The sequence below is a fragment of the Citrus sinensis genome, chromosome 4 (assembly GCF_022201045.2).
Source record: "Citrus sinensis cultivar Valencia sweet orange chromosome 4, DVS_A1.0, whole genome shotgun sequence".
Taxonomy (NCBI): domain Eukaryota; kingdom Viridiplantae; phylum Streptophyta; class Magnoliopsida; order Sapindales; family Rutaceae; genus Citrus; species Citrus sinensis.
This window is the reverse complement of record NC_068559.1, coordinates 22303964-22325245: the sequence shown is the minus strand read 5'-3', so window position 1 is coordinate 22325245 and position 21282 is coordinate 22303964. Positions and strand designations below refer to the sequence as shown.

The 21282-nt window shown below is 35.6% G+C and overlaps 1 protein-coding gene, 2 long non-coding RNA genes and 3 pseudogenes across 3 annotated transcripts in view; 3 read left to right on the top strand and 3 right to left on the bottom strand.

Moving 5' to 3' along the window:
- Positions 1 to 21282, bottom strand: part of LOC102631352 (uncharacterized) — a 112919-nt pseudogene that overhangs the window by 47128 nt on the left and 44509 nt on the right.
- The window catches only part of LOC127901797 (uncharacterized), a 45610-nt gene that overhangs the window by 11372 nt on the left and 12956 nt on the right, over positions 1 to 21282 (bottom strand). The gene's annotated exons all lie outside the window — the stretch shown is intronic.
- On the top strand, positions 502 to 2874 carry LOC127901789 (probable glutathione S-transferase; annotated as a pseudogene).
- Positions 6063 to 6570, bottom strand: LOC127901794 (uncharacterized). Its single transcript, XR_008054119.1, has 3 exons — positions 6541 to 6570; positions 6285 to 6391; positions 6063 to 6218 (listed from the first exon to the last, which is right to left on the bottom strand). It is a non-coding gene; the product is annotated as an uncharacterized LOC127901794 (long non-coding RNA).
- LOC127901785 (probable LRR receptor-like serine/threonine-protein kinase At3g47570) lies at positions 14649 to 18104 on the top strand. Its single transcript, XM_052439565.1, has 2 exons — positions 14649 to 17291; positions 17377 to 18104. The coding sequence occupies exons 1-2, from the start codon at positions 14696 to 14698 to the stop codon at positions 17790 to 17792; spliced, it is 3012 nt and encodes a 1003-aa protein (XP_052295525.1). The 5' UTR covers positions 14649 to 14695; the 3' UTR covers positions 17793 to 18104.
- On the top strand, positions 18976 to 19855 carry LOC107175380 (probable glutathione S-transferase; annotated as a pseudogene).

Sequence of the window (21282 nt, the reverse complement as noted above, 5' to 3'; positions counted from 1 at the left end):
ATTACACATGTTTGAGTTTTACCAAGGATACACTTAGCTTTTCTTGACTCTTCTAAATTAATAATAATAATCTAAAGAAAAATGTTTCCAAGTTTGATTCAAAGTTGAACCAAACTAGCACCAGAATTGGGCTTAATGAGCCTATTTTGAGAAATATTAGGCAAAATCCTAGACACTTTTTACATTACTTATTTTCATTGGACAATACCGATTGATTAGTGTAAATGCTTACTTACGATTATGCTTGTCCTTAGTAAACTCCGCATACACAAGACAAACTTGTTCTTGTGCATGTTGAAAGCCAAGTAAAACAGTTAGCTTCAAAAACTAAGAAATGATAAGAACAATGGCACATCCTTTAAGGAAGTGCCAACGAACAAACCTTGATTGCGACACAAACTTTGGGAATTTCATCTTATCTACTTTATAAATGCCAACCTTGATACTCAAGGTTTAATTACTATCAACCAACTAAAAGAAACAAGAACAAAGAAAGCGAATATGTCCAAGGGAGACGTTGTTCTTTTGGATTGTTGGGCTAGCCCATTTTGCTTGAGAGCAAAGGTTGCATTGGCTGAGAAAGGAGTTGAATATGAAGCCAGAGCTGAGAACTTGTTTGGGGGCAAGAGTGACTTGTTGCTCAAATCAAACCCCATCTATAAGAAAGTCCCAGTTTTGCTACACGATGGGAAACCTGTTGGGAAAATATGCTCTTTAAAAGCATATGTGTTTATTTAATTGTAATAAACAATTTTTCTGATTAATAATATAAATGAGGTATTTTATTCAAATATCTTAATTGCATTAATACTTGTATTAAAGTCCATTTAATCATATTATATGTATTTATGTGATCACCATGTGGATTCACAGAAGACATAAATACAAGTTATCTTATGATTAAATAAATTTAGTTCGCAGTTGATAAATAAAGTTGGGCACTTTATTTAGGTATAGACTGTAATAAATTCATTGAATGATTTGTCTTAATCATGTATGAATTTATTGATGTAGTACGACTACATTGAACAGGATCACATATGAGATTTAATTAACTTTGTAATAACTGTCAGACTTATTAAATCTCATAAGCGTTGATTTTACTGTAATCTTAATCTTGAGTTAATTATGATTTCATGATTGTAATTGTTATTCCATTTGAGTTACCAATGGGCACGACACATCATTGTGGTCAAGATTACCCGGTATCTTGGTGGGAGCAATTATGAGTATTGGAGTTATGGATTAACAATATAGAATTTGTACAACACATCTCTTGATGGGTTTTCGGCACTTGATCATAGAATTCTCTGGCCAGAGTGTGTCAACATATTTAGTATGTTGAAAATGATCATTAGAGAAAACCAATAAGGATCAAGGAATAAGATGTTATTAAATTGATTGGACAGTTGAGATATCAATTTAATTAACGATGTGGTACAAAGGATTGTGCAGTAAAGAAATCAATGTGGCTTGGGACGAATTATTATTCGAGCATACAATTATGGAAGTCAGTTCCAATCTTTTAGTGGAGTAGATTTGGAATTAAATATTTGGGCTAGTTTAATTACAGGCCTAATTATTGTAGCCACTATTGTATGTTCCCAAATGATCCCCGGGTTAGCTCATTTAATTGACTGCACCACTACTGGACTAATAAGTAAGATAACTAGCTATTTGGGTCAAAAGCCTAAATATATCATTTAGTGGGAGGCTCCATTTAATTAGCTTTTGTATAAGGGGCCTTATGTTATTTTACAAGGTGGGTCCCCTATTGAAAAAGAAAGTAACGTGAGTTTTATTTAGGGCATTATTTGGAGCCTAGGGTTTTCACTAAAGGGTGATATAAAAGGCTTATTTTCTCTAAAGAAAATAGAGAAGCCACTTTATACAAATCAGAGAATAAGATTTTTCTCTCTATTGTTGAGAGAAAAATTTTCTCGTGCTAGTTGCTTTGGTAGTGATAAAGGCGCCCACACGTCAAGTGCAGATCGAACCTGAGTCATAACCTGGAAGATCATTGGAGACAGTTCGTGATCTAACAAGCGTGGTGGTGACGGATCGTGATCTAACAGGAGTGGTGGTGGCGGATCGTGATCTAGGAGCCTAAATCACTTCAGCGGAAAAAGCAAACTCAAATTTTCAAGGTACGATTTCTAGAATACAAATTCTTATATATTATATGAGAGCGATCTTCAAAAGGTTTTATAAAATTTTAAAAACCTGATTTTTCCCCAACAAAACCATTGTGTGAATCCACTATTATAGTTAACTAAATTGACGAGACTTGGCCTTCGCCACCACTTCTCCCATCCTGTGCTTATGAGAGAGCTAAGACAAGGTTCTGGGCAGATTTTATTGACAAGAAGGTCAGTCTATGATTCTCAAGTCTAAATGTTTGTATTTTTCTAAATGCGAACTTAAAAGATGACACCACTCTTTTGGTAGGTATTCGATGCAGTATGCAACACATGGAAAAGCAAGGGCGAGGTCCCAGAGACGGCGAAGAATGAATTTATAGAGATTTTGAAGCAACTTGAGGGAGCTTTAGGGGAGAAGGATTTCTTTGGCGAGGATAGCTTTGGATTCGTTGATGTCATTGCCATTCCACTGACTTGTTGGTTTTACGCGGTTGAGAAATTTGGGGGATTTAATGTTGAGAATGAGTGCCCCAAATTCTCAGCTTGGATGAACAAGTGCATGCAAAGAGAAACTGTTGCCAGGATCCTTCCAGACCCAGAAAAGGTTACGAATTTGTTATCACGTTGAGGAACATGTTTGCAATTGAATAGTGAAAGGCTTACGCCGCTGAAAAGCTTTCATTCTCATATGAAGATAACTTTCAGTTGCTTTTTGCTTTACTGCTGTCAATGTAACAATAGACACCAGCAACGCTCGGTTGCTTTGTTTAAATGCTTTCTGAAATATATACGTGTGTGTGTGCGTGTATTGTTTTTAAATGATAAAAAAAAATTGTCCTTAAATTGAGGTTAATGAAATCACGGCATGTAAGCAATACATAAAAGAACAGAGGAAAGGATATTCTTTCCTCATGTGGCTTGAATTAACTTGCATATCACTTCGATTAGTTTCACACAATTTGAGCCCAAAATTTAAGCATACCAATTCCTGAGAGCACTAAAATAGTAAACTGCTGCATAGATACGTCCAAATGATTTGCAAAAATGACCAATTTTGTCTAGAAATTCAGATACTATGGATTATTAATGACACACAGACCATAGGATGCCCAGCAAATATGAATCGTATTTAGTTTACTTAGCTTAGGATTCTGATTTGATTTAAATTCTTTTCTATTTGTTTAAATTTAGATTCTGATTTGATTTTAATTTAGGATTTATTTTTAAAAATTCTTGTAACCAACCTTATATAATATACTCGCATCCAATAAATAGAGACATATATACAATTGGTGAGAGAGTTAATTTTTTTTTAAACAAATTTTTTGAACTTATCAAATTTTTTGAACTTATCAAATTTTTTTGACGTTCAAACTCTTGACTTATCAATAAGATATATTATTAACAAAGCTTGACTTATCAACCATATATTATTTTTTTATATATACTTATCACGTGAACCAACAAACAAAGTTCCCGGCTTTCCCCTAATGTAATGTGACATTATTAACAAAGCTTGGTAAACAAAGACTAAAAGATTAAATACGTCTGCTATCTCCCATATGCTGGCTGCATAATGCATGAGCACATCTCCCATTTCTTTGACTTTTGCGCATGCCGAAGCAGAGCTTTTTTCAAAGCTACAATTAATGGCCTAAGAAAATGCCAACTTCATCCCAAAAGATTTCAGTGATAAATGATCGACATTAAGCGCACAACCGCGGTTACCTGACCAATATTGCCCACATCCAAAGCAACATGGCTGTAGTTTTCCCACAATTGCCAACCGTTCCGTCTGTTACAAAATCATGTTATAGGTTATTACATTAGATATCACATTTTGCCTAGCAGCAACAAATTATGTATGACAGTGTTCTTGTGATCAGATAGTATCCAACTGCATTGCACATGACAGAAAATAAAAATGTAGTGATCAGGGGGAAAAAAGACAGAACTTGAACTTTAGGGCCTCCTTGAATGCTATAAAAGCCTCTTTGCTCTTCTTCTTGATCATATGCCTGCAAGATTACATAAATCTCAAGACTTCCATTGTTATAATTGACGAGAATTTTACCATCCCAGATATTTTGTCATGAATTTTTTAAATGTACTAGAAGAGAGAATAAGTAGCTCTTCGTATCTTTTCACAAGTGGTATTAACCAATTAATGTCTCACTAACTAATAATTATGCTGCTAAATAAAGTTCCACAATTGCGAAAAATACAGTAAGTCACAGACAAGATGAAATTGAGACTGCACAAATTCTAGTACAGTATAAAATAAGAAGAAAAGACGCATTAAAAAACAAATAATAAGCACAAGAAAAAATTAAACAGAGAGAAAAGAGACTGTAGAGAGATGTGAGGGAAGCAATTTGTGCTTTTTTCTTTTAAATAAGACGAAAAGGAGAACTTCAATTGCTTTGAAAACGATGGAGGCATATGCTATGGATAATCCTCAAAAGAGCTGGCTAATATTTGCCCTATTCCTAATTATAACAGTACTATCTAGCTCTTAGCATTTGCAGCAACTAAATTCACTCATCAAGGGAATATGGAACCATATAAAATTTATATAGAACAACTACAACAAGAAAGTCAAAACAAAGTAAACCAAATATGGGAAGCATACTCTTGCAGATAGAAGATGAAAGTGACTGACACCATATTAAAGAATACAGAGCAAGAGGATGGAATGACATGATGACAAAGAAAAGAGCATACAAGCAAGCAATATTTTTCCAAGCTTCCCCATTGTCTGGATCAAGTTGAACAGCCCGAGTAAACCCATCCAGAGCCTTTCAACATCCCGAGCCTGTATTTATATTTCAGCCGAGAGTTTCAGAAACTTGGGGCAAAAGGATAAGAAATCTCTCCAAACTAAACACATACTAATACAAAAATATGATACCTTCAATGCAGCAGCACCAAGAGCAAACCAGCCATCCGGATACAAAGAATTCAAGGCCATGGCAGCCTCCCTGAGACAAACCCAAGGGTAAATTGTCATTCAGCCATATCAGTTGTCAATGCAGCAAATTACTGTGTGGCAGAAAGAGAAGTAAAGCATTAAAGCAACATACCAAAGCAATAAAGCAACACACCAATAGTAGAATCATGTGTATGAGTAACTTGGTTTATTGAAGGGCAGACATCAGAAGTGTTGGATGAGCTTGTGTTTGCAACAAGTACCATTTGTGCCTTTGGTTCTACCTATATGCAGGAGCAATCTCAAAGCTAAGAATGAAGATCCCGGCAACTTTATAAATGATGCACATTCAATCTTTACCTGATGGACAGTACGGAAACCAAGAACCCCAGTAACGGAAAGCCGGGGACCAGCTGCCATTTCAGCTGATTCAAAATGTTTCCTGATACAGTAAAGCATTTTAGAAAGCAGCAGAAACCATAGAAGAAGTCCTATAGTAATGGTAATGATGGAAGTTAGTAATCAGTTAATGCAAATTCCAGTGCTAATAACTCAAACTAATGTTCGATGATTTGAACAATAAACATTAAAAAATGGGAGATCTTGATGAAGTCCAAACATAAAACTTTGTTCTTGCATCTCCCTTACACACAATGCACAAAATCATTTTCAATGACTGAGAGAGTTCTACAGGCAAGTTCCATGTTGGAAATAACATGTTTCCAAGAGAAAACTTTTCTAATGTAGCCAGAAATAAGACCATCGAATATAAAACTTTCCCAGGATAACTCACCTGCAAGAATCAACTCTCCTGTAAATGTGTTCTAACAGTCCTGCTTCTAAATGAAATGTTGAAACAAACTCTGAAGGATCGATATCATGCAACTGGTTGCCCCAATAAGTACTAACACTTTCCAAAGTGCCAAAATGTTGTAAAGTCTCAGCCATAAAAACTTTCAATAGATCATACAAAGAACTTTCAATAGGTCATACAAACAAGACGACCGCTGGTCTAAAATTCTTTGATGCATAAGTAGGAGTTTTGTGAGCCACCATGAAATGGTTCTAATCCCATTCACAGGCAACACAGTTGCATCAAACAGCAAATCTTTTGTCTTCATGAGCAACATTTTGGCAAAAACTATATACTACAAAAAGATCACAAAATGTAAAATAAGCAATAGAATCTATTCATTTTTGGATAGACTGAGTACCTGAAGATAGGAGAACTTTCCCAGCAAGTCAGAGCCAACAGACATGAGCTGATAACGCGCCCAATTCTCCCACTCTATCAATTCGTTGCCTTCTAAAGTTGAAACTTCTAGTGGAAACCGACACTTTGGCGAATTATCATCTAAAGGCCTATTAATTCAAGTTCAAACGATCATCAATAAACCTTTTTTTTTAATTTTAACTAATATTTATTATATTAATTGCAATTATTTAAAAATTTATAAATAAGAAACTCACCCAGTCACGTTACACTGAGTGAACCAAAAAAAGAGCAGCAATTGAAAGACACATGAGCAGAATAACTCGACAAGCCTTATCCACGTCATTTTCGGAATCGTTCAATATAAACGCTTCGACAAGCTGGAGCAGCTCGGAGTAGACGCGTCGGCACACTCGGCTCAATCGTTGATGCCGACGAAGTCGAGCGTGTCGAGGACGAGTTTAGCCGCGTCGGAGGACAGAGCTGTAACGACCTTTTATTTTTTGACAATATTTTATTTTGGGATTATTTCCATTAGCTATTTTTTAGGTGTTTTGAATTACTGTTTTTGTTATTTAAAATTGTTTGGAGTGTTTTCTTCCGGGAATGGTGGCTTAATCAGTGTGGGCTCTTTGGCTCCGACTTTTAAAGAGCGGATTGGCTGTTGTAAAGGGTAGAAAAAGTTATCAATAAAAAATCAGATTTTTTAGTCAAATTAGTGTTTCTTCTTCCTGGCTGTTTTAAGAGCCTGGAGATAGTGGCCGGACTCGATGGAGTCGATGAGGCTGTTGATGTGCTTGTGGAGTGGAAGGAGAGAGCATTGGCTTTCTTCGTTCAACGGTTGCGATTGAATGCGAAGATCGGACGGTGAGGGAGCGAGGGTGCGGCGCAAGAGCCGCAGCTCGTACCCGCGGAGGATTTCCCGTTGCTTTTCGGCCATCAAGGTGAAGTCCCCGGAAACGAACAAGAGGAGCGTTTTGGGTTTTGGCTTTAAGTTTTTAGTTGGTTAAAACAGCCTTTCGGTGATAAGGGTAACGAAAAGTAACCCGCGTGCTCGAGGTGTTAAAAACTAGCACTGAACAACCAAGAAACGCTGGAATACACGTCCTGCAATTTTTATGTCCATATATATATATATATATATATATACACACACGTAAACTCCTTCCAATTATTTAAGGAAAAAAATACTATGAATTTATTAAAATAAATGTAAATGTTCATAACATATATCTTTTAGTCTCCCCACTAGGGGTGGGCAAAATCGGGTTCGGGTCGGGTTCGGGTCAACCCGATCGGGTTTCGGGTTGGATCGGGTTGGATTTAAATAACTATTAAACTATATATATATACCATGAAATATTGAATTTGAAATTATGAAACTTCAAATCTTCAAAACGAGTTCGGGTCGGGTTGGAGGCTTCAGCCACTGCAGCAGATGGCAGCAGCTCACGGCAGCAGCCCGTGGCAGTAGATCGCGGCAGCAGATGGCAACAGCTCACGGCACAGTTCGCGGCAGCAGATGGCAGCAGATCGCGGCAGCAGATGGCAGCAGATCGCGGCATAGATCGCGACAGCAGATGGCAGCAGATCGCCTGTTGGGTGTCGGTTTCGGCAGCAGATTTCGTTTCGGCAGAGTCAAACTTCAGGCCTTTGGTTTCGGCAGCACTCACAGCAGATTGGTTCTATTTTGTTTGTTGTTTGTGTGTTTCACAATTCACAGTGTGTGACTGTGTGTGAAATTTTGTGAGCTGTGAGGTTTGCCCTTTGCCATCTGCGTTTGGTGTGCAGTGTGCGTGTGTTGTAAAGTGTAAAGTGTAATGGGTGAGTGATTTTTTTTTTTTTGGGGAAGATCCGATCGGGTATTCGGATCGGGTCGGGTTTAAACCGACCCGATCACAACCCGATCGGGTTGGCTCTTCCTCATTCGATCGGGTTGCCATAACAACCCGATCCGACCCGAACCCGACCTTTTTCGGGTCGGATCGGGTCGGGTCGGATCGGGTCGGGTATTTTGCCCACCCCTACTCCCCACTATCTTCTACTAGCAACTCTTGACTTTTTTATAACCCTCACTATCTCGCAAGGAATTATAATCCATAATGTTTTCATTAATTTCATATAATAATTATGTGACTATAAAAGGAGAGTTCATCTCTTTATTTGGTACTCACTTGGAATGAGTAAGAGCATCTCCAAAATGCTCTATAAATTTTATTCTTCAAATATCTATTTACTTACCTATGTGGCAAATAGAAGGGTAAAAAAATATGATATTCTCCAAAAGACTCTTCAAATAAAAATAACTTAATATTATTTTAATCAAACAATTATTTTTTTTTTAAGAAAAAGCCAATAACAATTAAAGCACTTCTCTCTTTTTCTTCAATGAAAAGTAATAAAATATAAATTGAAGAGGGAGAAATCAACTCTCTAAATTTGAAGAGAGAGAATAATTTCTTATTTGAAAAATCTTAATTGGAGTGTCTTTTGGAGCCTTAAATATTGAGATGGCTCTTCAAATAATTAATAAAATCTTATTTGAAGAGACTTTTGGTAATGCTCTAAAATCTTTGTAAAATATATGCTCTCTCATTTTACTCTTTATCTTGTGTTGCTTCTTTAATTTGCATCGCTGTCTAATAGTTTTTCTAATAAAAATTTCTAACTCAAGTAGATCCTGATCTCAAAGTCCCAATATCTTTTTTATTTGTATTAACAACTATTATTTAAAAAGATGGAAAAAAATTACTAACTTTCATCAACAAAAAAAAAAAAAACTTATGTGGACAATTGACATTACAATTTAATTGTTATTAAAAATTAATTAATTAATCATATATCATTAGAATAAGATTTATGTGTGGCGGTGATATATATAATTCGATTGTTGTGTCTGCACGCATATGATCGATTTTCTCTTGTATTTATACTATTTTGATTAATTTAATTTTAAGTATTTACTCATGAATGTGTGTTCTCATCTAATTAATCAGGATCAAACTTCAATTTCTGCTTAAATAAACATCAATTAAACACGTCAACGTACATGTGATTGTATAAAAAGAATCATTAGGATCATATTTGATTGTTTGTAACTCCGTCATCATTCTGACTTTATTGTTTAACTTGTACAATGGGGAGACTTTAAAAATTCTGGACATCGATGGGGCATCACTTCTAGTTCAAAAATTGACGGAAGAGCTCGTCAACCGGTGGCGAAGGAGAGTGTGGGCTAAGCTGGCTTTTAGCTCAGCCGAATTTAGGGAAAAAGTTTTTACTTTTATTTGCAAAACTATCATTACTTCAAATTTACAAAATTGCCACTAATGTATATTACGAAATTGCTAGTGCTACGACTCATTGAGGGATTTTACTAGGAACAATTTGTAGTATTAGCCCCCTATTTTTTATTGTGGTAGGGCAGTTACTGCAACACTAATGTATTCAGTAAATATTTTATAATTACTATTGTAATTTTAAAGTTAAGTTTATTTTTTATTCAAAATCAACAACTAAGAAATTAAAACTTCTCCATAAAATTTATGGAAAGTTCCAGAGGATGTGTCAACATAGAAAATTTGATTGCACAAAAAAATCTATTCATATCCACCAAACGATTGTGGCTCAGTTGACGGCGCAGGCTGGGTAAGTGGGAAGAGCTCTCGGGTTCGATCCCCACTAAACACACCATTTGGGAGGGGTAAGGAGCCTTAACTGTGACTACACCCTGAATCCGGATTAGTCGGGGCCCAATGCGGTCGCTGGAAATCGGGTGGTTTAAACCAAAAAAAAAAAATCTATTCACATCCGGATTGCATTTTCCAGCAAAAATTAACTTGATAACATGGAGAATTCAAAAGGCTTTGCCCATTAAACTATCAATGGAAATGAATATCGCTTCAAGCTAAGAAGTTGGAGAAATATTTATATGGATCTAGCACACTATCTCAACATGTTATTTTAGAAGGTTTGATGAGTTTTATAATGGGATTATAGATATGTTTGTTTAAAATCACCATATGCATTAAAGAGGATAAGTCCCACTACGAAACCCACCATAGCTTCCTAAACAATAAGTTCCTAATGCTAAATTGGTGGCCAAACCCATATAAAATTTTCTCCTAAAATTTCAAGTTCAATAATTAGCTTAGGTGATGTTCTTAATCTTCACATTAATCTATACATGATTAGCAAATCTTGTCGAAGCCTTATAATTTTTTTTCTAATTATTATTTTTTAATCCAACGGCAACTAAATTTCTTTCCCATCCATATGAGAGAGTTTCAAATGCTAGTTTTCTTGTTTTCAACCCAAGAAATTTTACCAAGAAAACTAGATAGCACCCATAGCCTTATATTAATGCAAAACAAAATGATTATCTATATATATATATATATATATATAAAGCTGGGCTTTGAGGAGGTGATGTGGCATCACCATTTCTCATCTTTGTATATTTTCTATTATCTAATAAATAGATAAATTTTCTTTTAGATTTGGCTTTTCATCTTCTCATAATTAATTTGATTGTTATTACACAATAACAATTATATAAAGATTTTAATGAGGCATATTCTTTGTAATGAACATCCAAGGGAGAGTGTTATGAATTTATTAAAATAAATGTAGATGTTCATAACATATATCTCTTAATCTCCTCACTATCTCCCATTAGCAACCTTTAGCTTCCCTATAACTCCCAATATCTCACAAGGAATTATGATCCATAATTTTTCATTAATTTCATGGAGTGATTATGTAACTATAAAATGAGAGCTCATCTTTTTGTTTTGTACACACACAATTGGAATGAATAAAATCACTCAATAATATATTCTCTCATTTTATTCTTTATCCTGCGTTGCTTCTTTATTTGTATTACTAGCTAATATTTTTTTTTATTTTTTATAAGGCTGCCTCATCTAAAAAAATAATAATTCATATTTTTTATCAGTTTCACAAGTGTAAAGTAAGAAAAAAAGATAATACTAAATTCTTTTTTTAAAGCCGCGTGAAGCGCGGTTCTATTTTCTAGTTCAATAATATATCAAGTATTTTTCATATTTTGACCTATTTGCAAAGTTTTGAAGTTTGATCACCGAAAATTTACAAGTTTTTTAAATCATAACCGGCCTAATACGACCTGAATCCCGAATTTTTGAAAAAAAAAATTTATCAGTCTCAAAACGGACGCCTTCAAATTTGGGTGACTAGACAAATGTGGGGGCGTTAGATATATCTGAGAATAAATTGTCATTGTCTAGTGAAATTCCATGCAGTCTAGCCAGTTGCATGACGTTGAAACGACTCATCATTTTCTTCCAAGGGAAAATTCCTTCTATCAAATAAAACAGGACGAACATGATCCTGCTGCAGCCTGCATGGCTGAAAAATTAGCAAAAATATTATCGACATAGGTAGATGGATGCTTAGGCTCCATTTGGTACAGCTTATTAAATAGAGCTTATAACAGTAGAACTTATAGCAGTAGAACTTATACCAATAAAGCTTTTGGACAAAAAGTCATTGGGTGTTTGGTTGTCAATAAAAAAAGTATTTTTGAACTATTAAACTGTGTGATATTTTTTATATTATATTTTTTGGAAAAACTCTCTAACCTCTACTCCCAAAAGCTTAAATTTTAGGCTTTTGTTAGTATAGGTAAATTAGCTTATTTAAGCTAAAAAACTCTACTAAAAAAATAACCAAACATCATAAAAATTTTTAAAAAGTACTTATGGGATTAAATAAGCACTTATGGCTCTTAAATAAGCCATACCAAATAGGCACTTAATCCAAATTAGAGCTGTGGGTCCAAGATTATTAATATTGGTTTATTCATTTCTTGACTTTCTGCATTTCATCTTCTCATCTTCCCTTCACTCATCCAAAAATCTGAGCCTTTCATAGATTCATTTTACTTCTTATTATTCTGAGCTGGTTTTGATATTTAAAATTCCTCTAATTCGTGGCTTGAGCGTGCCCTGCCCCGATTGCTTTCGCTGATGCCTTGGTTGTTCTGTACTCTTTCTGAGATTTTTTATGAAATTTTTATCGCAAGATTATTTGAAGTACGGCCAAATTGCAGAATAGATGTGCCGAGATTTGTTGATTTCAAATTTCTTATCATCATCATTTATACAATTTCAGTCAGTTAGATATCTACGCCGATTGAATGAATCTTATTGTTTCGCAACCTGCTGAATTTCTTGAACCCATTCAAGGGGGATGATAGCAAATTGGAAATCTAGTCATTCGACTCTTGTAGGCTTTCAAAATGACAACGAGGTTAAAGCCGACAAAAAATAAATAAAATTAGTGTAATTCGAGAAAATAAAACATACGCCCTAGTGGTAAATTCGATGATCAAGATCTTATACAGAACAATTCCAAACGGCAAACGGCAGCTGGGAGATAAGAATACCATGATAAAATTTTACTTTGAAAACGACAGGCCGTGTATACACAAATGACAAGAGTTGTCACACTCATGTCGTTTCATATATTTTTATAAACCAACAACCAGAAAAGGTATGTATCGACGCATAATATGTCTTGTAAAAACAACATATCATTTACAGTTTATAATTGACAACGGCATGACGTCTCTTGGTTGCACTAGCAAAATCTGGGGGAGACTGCACCGAATATTTCAGAAAGGGAAAAAAACTTTGTGAAACGTTGATTCCTGTGGTGCTTTAAGCCTTTCCTAAGTCATTTAACAGTAATCTGAACCTCCATCCATCAGACTTAACTTTCTTCTCCCTAACTTTTTTTTTCTTTTCTAATACTGTTGAAAGGAAAAGCTGTATTATATTATTCCGTAAAGAGGATAATTAATATTATTAGAACAATAAAAAAGTACTAGTTTCACTGTCCCGGTGCCAGCCGGTTCACATTTCAGCATCAAGTACAGAGTCCCTAAATCATTTAAAATATATATATATCTACAAAAATATGATAATTAATATTTAAAAAATATATATATACACAAATATGATAATTAATCATAATCCTTTATATCCTATTAGCATATTACTATTTACTTCTAATTCTTTTGTTATTCCAATTATATTCTTCCCTTTGCTTGATAGATAAAAATCTATTATAATATTCTATTATGTGTTCACCAATATATCCATCAACCGGATTAATATTTCATTGCTTCCGTGAAAAATTATTTTTGTAAACTTCTTTTCTGATTCTACTTAATAGAATAGGATATATGTTTAAATTTCTATTTTTTTATTATTATGAGTTCTCAAACTCTAAATTAATGAGCATGAGATAGATATAGTTGCACTAACTGTTTAATATCTAAACCAAATCTTTCTAGTGAATAATTCTGCACATGTGTAGTTATATTATTTTATTATGGTTTAATAATCCAACATCTTGCATCGAATAGCAATATACTTCTTGTTCTATCCATTTTTATTCATGACTTCGAAATAATTTAGTTAGTTGTTTGTTATTTGACAGTACAAACCGATATAATTCTCATTTAGGTTAACCATTAGAAAATATGTCGCTGGTTTTCCACCAATATACCTTTTGTTATTTCAAATTTTGAACCATAACTAGGCTCTGCCCATTTTCCAGAAATAGTTCACCCAAAAAAAACAAGGAGGGTGTAAATGATCAATCTTATATATTTTGAGTAATTTTGCAATTTTGCCTTATTTAAATGCGCCGTTTTGTGTGAAATTTTGTACTTACTTTCGTGAGAATATCTTTTTCCTTTTAGAAAAAAATCTAAGAAGCGTTGTGAAACGCTGATTCCTGTGGTGCTTTAAACCTTTCCCAAGTCATTTAACAGTAATGTGAAACTCCATCCATCATACTTAACTTTCTTCTCCTACTTTTTTTCTTTTCTAATTCCCGTCGTGCTTTGAACGTTTCCCAACTCATTTAACAGTAGTCTAACACTCCATCCATCGTATTTACCTTTCTCTTGCCCTACTTTTTTTTTTCTTTTTCAATATTGTTGATTAAAATTGTTCTATATTTTCTGTAGATTAAGCACTAAAATTATAAAAAAAACGACAAAATGCTGGAAACTGATAGAGACTCAAAAGGAAGTCTGGTGGGTCTTTCTTTAAAGCTGTTTTAAATTATTCTTACAATAGTAATAAAAATGATAATTAATATTGTTAGAAAAACAAAAAGTATTAGTTTCACTGTCGCGGGGTCAGCCGGTTCACATTTGAGCATCAGGGACAGAGTCCATAAATCATTGCAAAAAATATACAAACATAGTTTATCTTACAAACCTCTATAAAAGTTTTATCATTTTAATTTCCTTTCGGCAGTTAAATGGATTTTGTAAACATGATGAGTTCAATCATTGTAAGCATTTGTTTCTTTATTTTCTGTTGCTTCAGCTTCGGCTTGCAGTCAACCGATTATATGCTCAAAAGCAATGAAACTGATCAACTTGCATTGCTTGAATTCAAGGCCAAAGTTACTCATGACCCTCTTGAGGTTTTGAGTTCATGGAACTATTCCAGGCACTTTTGTCAATGGAAAGGTGTCACTTGCAGTCGACGGCACCAAAGGGTGACTGCATTACTTCTTCCATCTTTACTCTTGCAGGGGTCTCTGTCGCCTCACATTGGAAATTTAAGTTTTCTCAGAGTGTTAGATCTCAAAAACAATAGCTTCCGCAACGAAATCCCTCAAGAGATTGGATATCTGTTCAGGTTACGAATTTTATGGCTGGACAACAATACATTCGGAGGTCAAATTCCTGACAACATATCACATTGCGTTAACCTTGAATCCCTCTGGTTAGGCCACAATGTGCTTGTGGGGAAAGTTCCAGGGAAACTGGGCTCCTTATTGAAGCTCCGGATTCTCACAGTACACTTAAACTATTTGTCAGGAGAAATCCCATCTTCCTTTGGCAATTTGTCATCACTCGAGGGCCTCTCAGCATCTACAAATCAATTTGCGGGACAAATTCCTGAAACCCTGAGTCAGCTTAAGAGGATGCGTTTTATAGGATTTGGAGCAAATAAGCTATCAGGTGAAATCCCTTTCTCAATCTACAACTTGTCTTTGCTTAGCGATCTTGATTTTCCTTTAAACCAACTTCAAGGAAGCCTTCCATCAGACTTAGGCTTCACTCTTCCTAATCTCGAAGTACTAAACCTTGGTGCTAATCAGTTTACCGGGCCTATTCCTGCTTCAATATCCAATGCCTCAAATCTAATGAGACTTCCAATCGCAGAGAATGGATTCAGTGGAAAGGTGCCTAGTTTTGAAAATTTACATAAACTCGAATGGGTTATTATTTCTATGAATCACTTAGGAAATGGGGAAAAAGATGACTTGGAATTTGTCAATTCTTTGGTCAACGCTTCTAGACTAGCGCTACTGTTAATTCGTAATAACAATTTTGGTGGAATGTTACCTGAAACTGTGGGGAACTTGTCAACCCGACTTAAAAGATTAACCGTTGGAAACAATCAATTGTTCGGAAATATCCCAAGTGGATTAGGAAATCTTGTTAACTTGGAGCTTTTAAATCTTGGGGACAACCAATTCACAGGCCGAATTCCAGGAAGTATAGGAGATCTTCAAAAGCTGCAGACGTTGAGTCTGAAGGGGAACAAGTTTTTGGGGGAAATTCCATCTTCTGTAGGAACTTTGACATCTTCAACTACACTAAATTTTGAGGAAAACATGTTAGAGGGAAGCATTCCATCAAGTCTAGGGAAATGCCAAAACTTGATATTATTAGATCTCTCTAATAACAACCTCACTGGTACCATACCCACTGAAGTGATCGGTCTCTCTTCCTTGTCAATCTATCTTGACCTATCTCAAAACCAATTGAACGGTTCTTTGCCCTCAAATTTTGGTATCTTGAAAAATCTGGGTGCTATAGATATATCGGAGAACAAATTGTCTGGTGAAATTCCAAACAGTCTAGGAAGCTGCATTAGGTTGGAAAAACTCGTCATGAACGGTAATTTCTTTCAAGGGAATATCCCATCATCATTGAGTTCTTTGAGAGGCATTGAGAATCTTGATCTTTCGCGGAACAATTTGTCTGGCCGGATTCCAAAATATCTGGAAAACTTTCCCTTTTTGCGGAATTTAAATCTGTCTTTTAATCATTTTGAGGGTGAAGTACCAATAAAAGGAGTCTTCAGCAATTCGAGTGCTATATCTCTTGACGGAAATGATAACCTCTGTGGTGGCATATCTGAGTTGCATTTATGTACTTGCTCCACCAAAGAATCAAAGCAATCACGTTCCCGTTCCCTGAAACTGATTATTCCTGTAGTTACAGTAATTTTGTTAGTGACAGGGATGTCGTGTTTGATTATTACTTCCCGGCGGAGCAAATCAAAAAGGGAGCCGTCCACTACTCCATCAGCATTATTGGCTTCGGTTTTACGAGTGTCCTATCAGAATCTGTTCAAAGCAACTGATGGGTTCTCTTTGGAAAACTCGATTGGTGCCGGTAGCTTTGGTTCGGTCTATAAAGGAATCCTCAATCATGATGATCATGAAACGCTGGTGGCAGTGAAGGTGCTTAATCTTCAACATCGAGGAGCTTCAAAGAGTTTCATGGCGGAGTGTCAAGCCTTGAGACGTGTTAGGCATCGGAATCTCGTCAAAATAATAACTTCCTGTGTAAGTGTTGACTTCCAAGGGAATGATTTCGAGGCTTTAGTGTATGAGTTGATGGTTAACGGGAGCCTGGAGGAATGGTTGCATCCAAACCGTGAGGCACCAAGGAATCTAAATCTCCTGCAAAGACTGAGTATTGCCGTTGATCTTGCTTCCGCATTGGATTATCTACATCATTTTTGCGAGACTCCAATAGTCCATTGTGATCTCAAGCCAAGCAATGTTCTTCTGGATGGTGAATTGACTGCCCATGTAGGTGATTTTGGATTAGCAAAATTCCTTCCGGACGCCACCAATAACTTGTCATCTGATCAACCAAGCTCTATTGGAGTAAAAGGAACTGTTGGTTATGCTGCTCCAGGTAAATACTATAATTTAATTAACTTGTCTTTCAATCCTTAGAGATTTTACTAGTTGAACCAACAATTTTAGTTTTCGAATTGCAGAGTACGGAATGGGGAGCGAAGTCTCAACAAGTGGAGATGTGTACAGTTTTGGAATACTCTTGCTGGAAATGTTTACAGGAAAGAGGCCGACGAATGAAATGTTTACAGGCAATCTAACCCTACATAATTTTGTCAAGGAAGCTCTTCCTGAAAGACTTGCTGAAATTGTTGATCCAGTGCTTCTTGTAGAAAAAGAAGAAGGGGAGACAAGCAAGGCCAATGCTCACAAACAATGGACCAGAAGTTTTAGTGTTAAAGAGTGCTTGGTTTCAGTACTGGCAATCGGAGTCACTTGCTCCTCAGAGTTGCCGAGAGAACGAATGAGCATGGAAGAGGTTGCGGCTCATCTGCTTTCCTTCAGAAACAAACTTGTCAAAAATGTGCGAGGCCAACCAGCAACTTACGCGACTGCGTAAGTAATTGGTTACTCTCAAATGACAAAAAAGACAACAATCTTTGGTTACTATCAACTCTTTATTGGCAGAAGCAAAAATGAACAGTTGCAATTGTTAGAAGATGTGTTTAGGACTCCTGATGTGGATTCATAAATGTTGTTTAGTTGAAAGTTTCAAACTGTTCCTACTTTTCAGGTATTGGTTATTTTTTTGTAGTTCATGTTGTGATCATGGTACAATCTTTGGACCATGATTCTAGTGGGTTGTTATTTGGCTTTGGTGTGTTAATGTTTTTGGTTTTATGATAGTGTGAAGTTCTCTTTGCAAAATCACGTTGCCCTCATTTCCATTTGCTTTTACCTTAGCTATATTTTGTTTTCTTTTCTTATTCGAGTAACAACAGCAATTATGTTCGAGAATTACTTATTTGATGATCTCAAGTGTAATGGATATTAAAGAACATTTCAAATTAACTATGTTTAAAGAAAAAACAAAATAAAACTAAAAATGACAACTCGAATAACACCGCAATAGAAGCATTATAACAAGCAATTAGATAAATTTACAATATATCCGTTACAATAGATTTTTTTAAAACACATGAAGACAAACGAGTACATAATTGGGACATCCCGCCAACGTGCACATACAAGGTATGTAAGAAGACGCAGGGTTGTGCGCCCACATCAAATAATATTGATATATCTGTAATATTTCTGGCTCAACAACTGAATAAATTTTGTGTTAGGATTTACAACCCAAAATGTGTCTTCTTCATTAGGAAAGTTTATGAAACTCACTCACTAGTAATATGTGATATTACACATGTTTGAGCTTTACCAACGATACTCTTAGCTTTTTGACTCTTCTAAATCAATAATAGTAATCTAAAGCAAAATGTTCCAAGTTTGATTCAAAGTTGAACCAATCTAGCACCAGAATTGGCTTAATTAGCCTATTTTGAGAAATATTAGGCAAAATCCTAGACACTTTTTACATTACTTCTTTTTTTTTTTTTTTGATAAGTTTACATTACTTATTTTCATTGGACAATACCGATTGATTAGTGTATATGCTTGCTTACGATTCGGCTTGTCCTTAGTAAACTCCGCATACACAAGACAAACTTGTTCTTGTGCATGTTGGAAGCCAAGTTAAACAGTTAGCTTCAAAAACTAAGAAATGATAAGAACAATGGCACATCCTTTAAGGAAGTGCCAACGAACAAACCTTGATTGCGACACAAACTTTGGGAATTTCATCTTATCTACTTTATAAATGCCAACCTTGATACTCAAGGTTTAATTACTATCAACCAACTAAAAGAAACAAGAACAAAGAAAGCGAATATGTCCAAGGGAGAGGTTGTTCTTTTGGATTGTTGGGCTAGCCCATTTTGCTTGAGAGCAAAGGTTGCATTGGCTGAGAAAGGAGTTGAATATGAAGCCAGAGCTGAGAACTTGTTTGGGGGCAAGAGTGACTTGTTGCTCAAATCAAACCCCATCTGTAAGAAGTCCCAGTTTTGCTACACGATGGGAAACCATTGTGTGAATCCACCATCATAGTTAACTACATTGACGAGACTTGGCCTTCGCCACCACTTCTCCCATCCTGTGCTTTTGAGAGAGCTAAGGCAAGGTTCTGGTCAGATTTTATTGACAAGAAGGTCAGTCTATAATTCACAAGTGTAAATGTTTGTATCTTTCTAAATGCAAACTTAAAAGATGACACCACTTTTTTGGCAGGTATTCGATGCAGTCTGCAACATATGGAAAACCAAGGGCGAGGTCCCCGGCGAAGAATGAAATTGTAGAGATTTTGAAGCAACTTGAGGGAGCTTTAGGGGAGAAGGATTTCTTTGGCGGGGACAGCTTTGGATTCGTTGATGTCATTGCCATTCCACTGACTTGTTGGTTTTACGCGGTTGAGGAATTTGGGGATTTAAGGTTGAGAATGAGTGCCCCAAATTCTCAGCATGGATGAACAAGTGCATGCAAAGAGATACTGTTGCCAGGATCCTTCCAGACCCAGAAAAGGTCTACGAATTTGTTATCATGTTGAGGAACATGTTTGGAATTGAATAGTGAAAGGCTTATGCTGCTGAAAAGCTTTCATCCTCATATAAAGATAACTTTCAGTTGCTTCTTTGTTTTACTGCTGTCAATGTAATACCAACTGTAAGTGTCTTAAATATCGAATTATAAGGTATTTTACTTGTTTAAGTACGTTCTTCAGGTGCATCTCAGCAGCAAAGAGTTCTCGACGGCTACCAGAAGAGGAAGAAATTTCCATCTAAACCTTACAAAGTTCCAAGGATGCATATGAAAACCTTTTAAACCGATCTCTTTCTTTCCACAAATCAGATCCCTGACACAGACACAGAGAGAGAGAGAGAGAGAGAGACTGAGTTGTCAACTTGTCATTCCTTTAGATAACAAATTTAGAAAACAAAAATGAAATTTCTTTGCCTGCTTTTTAAAAGAGAGAGAGAGATTAACAAAATTTGATTAGCATTAACAAATTCCATCAACATCAAAGTAAAACATAATGCTAAATTATTATAAGATGATGAGATTTCTGGAGAAACCTGATATGATCTGACTTGCTTTAAGAGGGCTTCAGAGCACATTGTAAGATCTCCTTCACTTTTAAGCCACCTTGCATATAATCCCCACATATCTGCTCTACTCTCACTTCAAACTACCTATGCCATACAGAGAAACATGAAACATAAGCTAAAAAAAAAAAAAAGAGAAAGGATGTTCTTCCCTCATGTGGCTTGATTTAATTTGCATATCACTTTGATTATTTTCACACAATTTAAGCCCAAAATTTTAGCATACCAATTCCTGCAAGCACTAAAATAGTAAACTGCTGCATAGATACGTCCAAATGATTTGCAAAAATGACCAATTTTGTCTAGAAATTCAGATAATATGGCTAATATTTGCCCTATTCCTAATTATAACAGTACTATCTAGTTCTTAGCATTTGCAGCAACTAAATTCACTCATCAAGGGAATATGGAACCATATAAAATTTATATAGAACAGCTGCAACAAGAAAGTCAAAACAAAGTAAACCAAATATGGGAAGCATACTCTTGCAGATAGAAGATGAACATGATTGTCACCATATTAAAGAATACAGAGCAAGAGGATGGAATGACATGATGACAAAGAAAAGAGCATACAAGCAAGCAATATTGTTCCAAGCTTCCCCATTGTCTGGATCAAGTTGAACAGCCCGAGTAAACCCATCCAGAGCCTTTTCAACATCCTGAGCCTGTATTTATATTTCAGCCGAGAGTTTCAGAAACTTGGGGCAAAAGGATAAGAAATCTCTCCAAACTAAATACATACTAATACAAAAATAAGATACCTTCAATGCAGCAGCACCAAGAGCAAACCAGCCATCCGGATACAAAGAATTCACGGCCATGGCAGCCTCCCTGAGACAAAACCAAGGGTATATTGTCATTCAGCCATATCAGTTGTGAATGCTGCAAATT

Bases quoted from the DNA above. Each gene is read 5' to 3' on its own strand.
- LOC127901785 (XM_052439565.1), top strand. From the start codon at position 14,696: ATGCTCAAAAGCAATGAAACTGATCAACTTGCATTGCTTGAATTCAAG. The intron at 17,292-17,376 runs GTAAATACTATA...TTCGAATTGCAG, and splicing joins TGTTGGTTATGCTGCTCCAG to AGTACGGAATGGGGAGCGAA.